Raw genomic sequence first — 8,030 nt, forward strand, 5'->3', positions numbered from 1 at the left:
GTTAATGTCATCTTGAGAACAGCTGCTTAGCAATTTAATGAGGTGGGGAACAGCAGCGACGGGTGTAATAGAAGATGGGTAGTTTTTAAAGCCCCAAATTACCACGCAAAAAAAACAACAAAAAGGGTTATCCAGAAAAAAGCCAACTAGGAGAATCTTTAACCATGTACAGTAAATGTTGTAGTTTAGACAGGGATCACATTGGATTAGGCTTAGTTTTACTGTACATATAAACTAGACTGAAGTTGTAGTTAAATAATTGTGTAAAAAAAGTTAAAAGAACATTATGTAATGAAGTACCAGTACTGCAGTAGCAACATAAGGGCTGACTCCATGTTGGGAGAACTTGAGACCATGAGCCAACATAACTGGTGTTTAGATCCCTCAAGTACCATACTCTGGTCTCTGGCATTGCTTCGATTGAGCGTAATAATAATGGTCTTCAGGCACACTTAATCCTTATATTGTCATGATACTTTATGGTTGCCTTCATTCTTACACATGACCTGTCCTATCAAGGAACTCTAGTACTATTAAATTATCTATAGACCCTTTTCTGCAGACATGGTAACGTGAGCAGCCAGGCCATGGATCCAACATGGGATCCCTTCAGTTCCACTTTATCTTCAGAAGAGCGGATGTCTTTCTCCTTACGCCTCATGGATGGTATGTGGGTTAAAATATAGCACTTGCTTGTCAATTATACACAGCAATACTATTGTCCTAATCTATAGTATTTAAAGTAGCAGTTACTCAAGTCCACCTTTAAGTTTATGTTGCTTTAAACCTGTTACCTCTTATGTTTACAGATGACTGGAGTTCTCCCAGGCTCTCTAATGTGTTCCAGCTGGGGGAAGTGTTCTACATTGAGGCGTCTGTGAACATTCGGAACCATGTTGCTATGCGAGTGTTTGTTGATAAATGTGTGGCCACTGTGTCTTCTGATGCCAAATCAAACCCTTCTTATGAGATTATTGCTTTGAATGGGTAATTATCATGGATGCACTATGGCAGTAATTGATGCATATCTGTCCAATGTTGACCATTAACTCTGAGAGTCTCTCACTGCCTAAAGCTGGATACACACTACAGGGTTTTTGTCCAATAATCGGCTCAACTAGCCGACATACGACAGCTCGTTCAAAAGTCAGGTCAGTGTGTGTAGTGACACGATGGTCGAAAGTCTGCCCAGATGGACGATTGTCGCCTCATTTGGTTGGTCATACCGTTTAATATTTTCGTTCCAATCTCGTTTCTGTTGTGTAGTGTGTATAAACTTCCGACCAATCCACGACAATCCTCTGATACTTCCGAAATTGCAATCAATGCTCACAACATGGCTGTTAAAAGTCGCTAAAGGGACGTTCCCTCTTCCCTTTATCATCTAAAACAAGGCTAGTGTGTATGCAGTCCATGGACTGAGCGATCGGACCATCGATCGCATGTAAAATCGATGGTGAAAAATTCTGTAGTGTGTACGCAGCTTAAGGCTAGGTACACACTGGAGGTCTGTCAGCCAATTATCGGGCCAATCGCCCGATAAATGACCGCTCTCCCACATATCGCATTAGCGTGTATACTTGCACGATGAACATCAGTTGTTCCAAAGAGCAGATTGTTGTTTAACTTGGTTGGTCGTACTGTTAAATAATCTACTTCCGATCATGTAGTGTGTGTGCACTCATGATCACTATCTCCATAGAGTTTAGAGCCATGGGGGTATATTTACTAAACTGCGGGTTTGAAAAAGTGGAGATGTTGCCTATAGCAACCAATCAGATTCTAGTTCATTGGCTGCTATAGGCATCATCTCTACTTATTCAAACCCTCAGTTTAGTAAATATAACCCATTGTCTGTTCAGCCAATGCTGGCAATGAACATGTCCTGGTGACTAAATGGAAAGTGCTGTAGATGGAATAATTTGTTCGTTCTGAGACTGAACATCTTGTTTCAGAGTCACAGAAGATAACTAATTTCGTTATGACATGTGGATAATTTTAACAAGGCGGTTAATCACTGTGACAGGAATGAATGCATATTGTGCTGTTCTTCTCTAAACGGTTATAGGACCAGATGAAGAGCAGAGACCTGAATGTAAATAGTGTGTATGCATGAATGGCCCGACCGGTCAGGCTTCAGTCGTAGGTACAATTGTTGTAGATAACAGATTGGTCGGAAAATTCTCCAGTGTGTACCTAGCCTAAATCTCTATATACACTATATTTTACAATTTGTTTGGAGATTCACATTGCCTCCATCTAGACCATCTCCACTTCTGGTAAGAATTCTGCTGGACCATTATCTTTCCATTATTCATTTTTGCTATATGTAAGCTATGCACCAAACCACAAAACCCTTCCATACGCAAGTACCCATATTGTTGTTTTCCCAGATGAGCAATAGTTATCCTAGGACCTCTCTTGCTTCCCACATCTCAAATCTCAACCTTCCCTAGAACAGTCTCCTCTTCTGTGGAACATTCTACACTTTGACCACTTGGTGTCAGGGTCTTCTGGTAAATCTCCTGGCTTCATTTGGCTCCTCAAGATGTCACCTGCATTTTTATTTTTTATATTTGTTTACCAACCATTCTACTTTCAAACCATTTTTACCATACGTCTGCCTGAAACTCTCCCATCATAGGACCAATACCATAGCACCCATTGTCTTTTATTCTTGCCACGGTCTAGATTAGAAGATCTCAAATACCTCTACACACATTTTCTGTTCTATGTTTAAGTAATAAAAATAGGGGAAAAAATACCAATGTTCAGTGTCCTTCACAAGTTTGAAGTAAAGTGCAAATATAATCCTTGAACATTTCTGCAAAAACACTGGAAAAGTAACGAACTAAAGACATGGGTCTAATATTTAGATGATTAAAGTGGTGGTAGTCTGTCAGGAAATGTATTTTCTATCGCTAAATGAATGCATATAATGTAATGGTTGTCCGAATATAAATTGAATGTGGCTTCCAGGTGCTTGGTGGATGGAACACGAGAGGATTCATCATCTGCCTTCAGATCCCCGAGGCCCCAAGTAGACAAGATCCAGTTCATGGTTGATGCCTTCAGATTTATAGGAATGGATTCCCCTCTGGTAAGATTTACTCCTCCACTCCCCAGAAAATCTGCTTAAAATCGGTTTTAAACCTGATCCATCTGTTTCTAGGTATTTATCACCTGCGTGCTGAGAGCGGTAGCAACCAATGAGCCACTTGATGCCCTCAACAAGGCTTGTACCTTCAGCAAAACAAGCAGCACGTAAGTTAGACAAGGCAAAAACTGGTATATAGAACATCTGTTTGGGGACTGCATTTGTTTATGACTAAACTGTCATAGGAGCATGGTATTAGCCAGTTTGAGGTTGTGGGATTGGGTGTAAATATTGGTGGTCAATAAATTATTTGAGCATCCAAAGAACATTCCATTTTCAAATGCAAATAACCCACAAAATATAAATATTCTGTACATTAACTCTACAAAATGAGGAACAGTGTAACTGGAAAAAGTTCAAGAAAGATCTCTGGTTATATAAAGCTTCACAAACTATTAACCTGTAGCACTGCTTACTCTACAATTCAAGCTGCAGCACCCGGTGAACACAATATAACAAACCTTTACTCCTTAGTAAGCGGTGCCCTAGATCAGAGGTGAGGTATCAAAACCCAGTCTACAAGAGCTACCAAACTGTTCATGTTTTCAGGATTTATTTAACCGTGCACAGGTGAGTTAATCTATGTCTGGGTCGGTAATTATCCCACCTGTTTTTACAGACAGAAATCCTGAAAACATGGCCTGTTGGTAGCTCTTGAGGGCTGGATTTGGCCACCTCTACCCTAGATAAATCAGGTGAGTGTTTAACTACAGTATTACTAATTTTCATGTGCTTTTCACACTCTAGAAGAGCTGTATGTGTGTATCTCTCCATCTCTCCATCTCTCCATCTCTCCATCTCTCCATCTCTCCATCTCTCCATCTCTCCATCTCTCCATCTCTCCATCTCTCCATCTCTCCATCTCTCCATCTCTCCATCTCTCCATCTCTCCATCTCTCCATCTCTCCATCTCTCCATCTCTCCTGTATCCTGCCAAGTTACTACTTGTTGCCATGTTAACAGCATATGAATTGGTAACAAAATTCTCTAGTAAATATACAGCTCAAAACCAATCCCCAACATCATACCTTTAAGGTTGCAGCTGTATTCAAGACTGTCTGTGTGGCACCAGTAAAAGCTAGATGTCTTGAAAGATAAATCTTTAGTTGACAATCATAGCGGTGATCCAGTGTGTTCAATCAGCATTCTTGCCGATACAATACTTTTTAATGAAAGTGCTTATTCAGCCCAACACTGACTCTGCCATACTCTGCCATTTTTTTTTTTTTTTTTTTTTTTTTTTTTTTTTTTTATATTTGGAAAAGGGCAAACTTTCTTAGACACACCCTCCTGATGCTTGGTACAAGTCGTCTTGTGACTGAATGCAGCCACTGTCTACTTGATAAATTGGATCATGTTTGCTACTTGACAGTAAAGCAGGAATTCTATTTCCAAATGAGTAAAGTTGGGATATCTAGCAATTGTACAAATAAAATCCTTGTTTGCTTATCTTCACAATCATGTTGAATAAAAAATGTTTTCAAAATATATTAAGTGGAGGGTTGGTACCAACAGACAGAGCAATGTTGTGTTGGACAGGTATGGAACTTAAATTTTAGTCTCGCTCTTGCAGTTGGTCATCCATAGATGGTCATAACAATATCTGTAGCTGCTGTGAGATGAAAAGCTGTGAATCCCAAACCTCACAATCTAGAAGAGTTAGGCCAACTGTAGGATCCAGACATCGCTGGAAAAGAGAATACTTATCTGGTAAGGGATGTACGTTCTTCTCTAGCTCCAATGGGTAACTGACTCTTTAGCTGTTACACTGATCCTATCCTGTTAGATGTTAAACTAAATAATGTCAGTGTGGATTCTTAGAAAATGTTTACTTGACATGGCTATAGTCTTAAATAGAAATATAATACATAAAATGCAGATAATTTTAGACTTTGTTAGATAAGCAAAATGATTTTTATTTCTTTTATTTCTTTTTATTTTTTTATATCTGCACAGGGAAAAGTGTTCCACATGAACAGACGTCAACTCTTGGACCTCTGATTGTTGTTGGACCAGAGGGTAACACTGCACTTTATGGAAAAATGGATTCTCATTCAGCAGAAGTTTGGGTAGTAGCAGCCGTGGGATTTTTGTGGGTGGTTGTACTTTCAGTGATTGTATTGGCCTGGAAAATGAACCCTAAGGAAAGACATATACTTTATCCACAATAAAGCTTTGATCTATTTGTAGAGATTTTTGTTTTGTATTTGGGTTTTTTTCACTTTCCTCCTTTTCTCAATTTACCTGTACGGTGTGTTTAACGAAGCCTGAACAATATTTCCATGGATATCTCTGATATAGCCTCTCGAATATTCCAAATGGATGTCTGGTTGATCTATAGATATAATGGTGGGGGTGGTTGGTAACAGAAGTTCTTGGGGTTCTGGCCTACAGATTACAAGTTTTAGAAACTACAATAAGATGCAACTAAATTAAACTTTCCACTACAGTAAAACTGTAGAAGATCTCTTGGGAGATTTTGTTCTGATCTTGGCTGGACCATTTTGACTGTACTGCAGAGCTCCTTTTTTGCGTGCATTAAATTGAAGTTGATAAACATCTAATTCTGTTCCTTTTTATATAGGAACAAACAAAGACAAAATAGGTTAATGTGAGGATGTGCAGAAATAGAAGTGAACAGTGAACATTCCGAATGGTCTAGGTTAGAAACTCCAGGTCCATTGCAGACAACAAACACCGGAATATGAAGGGGATATTCAGGGCCAAAGATGTGTTTTTAAGTCCTCTAACCATAATTTTGGAATAGTGTTCCATACAAGAATAGGGGAGTTGGGCACAATTATAAAGTGTAAATTTTGTTTAGGGAGAATGTAGCTGTCATCAGTTCTTCCCCCCCCCCCCCCCTCCCCCCTCCCCCTACTCGGGCCCACCTGTGCACATTGGTGGGAGTAAGAGGTTAGCTGAGAGGACCATCATCAATTATTTATATAGCACCACTAACTCCGCAGCGCTGTACAGAGAACTCGCTCACATCAGTCCCTGCCCCATTGGGGCTTACGGTCTAAGTTCCCCAACACACACGGGTCAATTTTGCTAGCAGCCTATTAACCTGCCAATATGTTTTTGGAGTGTGGGAGGAAACCAGAGCACCTGGAGGAAACCCATGCAAACACGGAGAACATACAAACTCCACACAGATAAGGCCATGGTCAGGAATTGGGGCAGCACGGTTGGCTAAGTGGTTAGCACTTCTGCCTCACAGCACGGGGGTCATGAGTTCAATTCCCAACCATGGCCTTATCTGTGTGGAGTTTGTATGTTCTCCCTGTGTTTGCATGGGTTTCCTCCGGGTGCTCCGGTTTCCTCCCACACTCCAAAAAAAAACATACTAGTAGGTTAATTGGCTGCTATCAAAATTGACCTTAGTCTCTCTGTCTCTGTCTGTCTGAGTGTGTGTTAGGGAATTTAGACTGTAAACTCTATTGGGGCAGGGACTGATGTGAGTGAGTTCTCTGTACAGCGCTGCGGAATTAGTGGCGCTATATAAATAAATGATGATGATCTCATGACCCCAGTGCTGTAAGGCAGAAATACTAACCACTGAGCCACCGTGCTATAAACCTATGTACATTAATTAATGGGGATCTGTTCTGCTGCAGTGTTAATTATCCTGCATTTCATTCATGGCTACCGAGAAGGTTTCCCCCAGGGCTGCTACTGGGGGTGGGGTGGTGTGATCCAGAGCTTGACACTCTTTAACTGCATGAGGAGTAAATTAAGGATAAAAATGGGCACCATGGGTGGGGGGGCGGGGATGGAAGATCAATGACCTGGAACCAATACATGGTTTGTTGTTTTCACATGATGGAAAACGCTGATCAACACACTTTAAATGGGGAGTTTACACTTGATCAGGGTTAACATTAATAAATGTTCTGCAATTATTTTGTATATCTTGGGCCTGGTTCATTAAGGATCTTAAATGAAGAGGCATCTTATTTCAGTCTCCTGGACAAAACCATGTTACAATGCAAGGGGTGCAAACTAGATTTCTGTTTTGCACATAAGTTAAATACTGAATGTTTTTTCATGTAGCACACAAATATGAACTTTAAATTTCAGTGTACAAATAAGCGATCAAGTATTTGTGTGCTACATGAAAATTCAGTCAGTATTTAACTTATGTGCAAAACAAAAAACTAGTTTGCACCCCTTGCATTGTAACATGGTTTTGTCCAGGAGACTGAAATAAGATGCCTCTTCATTTAAAATCTTTAATAAATCAGGCCCCTTGTTAGTACAAAAAGAGGATACCTACATTTTGCATGACCCTGAATGCAAGGTTTTTGTATGCATTAGAATTTTTGCTACACAAATGATAAAGATCTAGGTAGTTACTGCAGATGAGTGGGAAAGTCTCTTTAGGGCAGAGACTTTCAAATACTATGCCGTGAGATGTTGTCCTTTTATCAGATGTCCGTGGCAACATCAAAGGAGTCTGGATATAAAGGGCCTGATTCACAGTGGAAAATAAGCGTAACTTATAACTGAGAAAGTTGCACACGTATGTGTGCAGTACTCAGAGCTGAAGATGCACCCAGGTCTGAGCGCGTAGGAGATGTGTCCACTTGACAACAGCCAGAGCCCTTTGTCACTTGTGTCCAACTTGTCGAAAAACCTTATTTTGTATGTTCTGAACACAAATACTATCAAACCTCATTTGAACTGGGATAACCAAAATAATACAGTATTAACAATTTCTCGACATGCATGCAAATAAAGGTGCCAATCTCTGCTGCTACACATTTGGCAAAGCTTAATCTATGGCAGAGCGACTGCTAAGGTGTGAAAAAGCAGCCTTGATTCAGTCGCAAACTACTAATTGCAAGTTGTCGTCCTCGGTTTCCACGTA

At 40.2% G+C, this 8,030-nt stretch overlaps 1 protein-coding gene across 1 annotated transcript in view; it reads left to right on the forward strand.

Annotated features, from left to right (window-relative positions):
* LOC142150413 (zona pellucida sperm-binding protein 3-like) overlaps window positions 1-5,346 on the forward strand; it is an 11,194-nt gene extending 5,848 nt beyond the window's left edge. The window contains exons 3-8 of the mRNA XM_075205607.1: window positions 563-666; window positions 810-987; window positions 2,980-3,100; window positions 3,173-3,264; window positions 4,731-4,867; window positions 5,114-5,346. Of these exons, the coding sequence (XP_075061708.1) occupies window positions 563-666; window positions 810-987; window positions 2,980-3,100; window positions 3,173-3,264; window positions 4,731-4,867; window positions 5,114-5,328 (847 nt within the window). The 3' untranslated portion in view covers window positions 5,329-5,346. The remainder of the gene's footprint in view (window positions 1-562; window positions 667-809; window positions 988-2,979; window positions 3,101-3,172; window positions 3,265-4,730; window positions 4,868-5,113) is intronic.
* Window positions 5,347-8,030: the final 2,684 nt, after the last annotated feature.

The sequence above is a fragment of the Mixophyes fleayi genome, chromosome 4 (genome assembly GCF_038048845.1).
Source record: "Mixophyes fleayi isolate aMixFle1 chromosome 4, aMixFle1.hap1, whole genome shotgun sequence".
NCBI lineage: Eukaryota > Metazoa > Chordata > Amphibia > Anura > Limnodynastidae > Mixophyes > Mixophyes fleayi.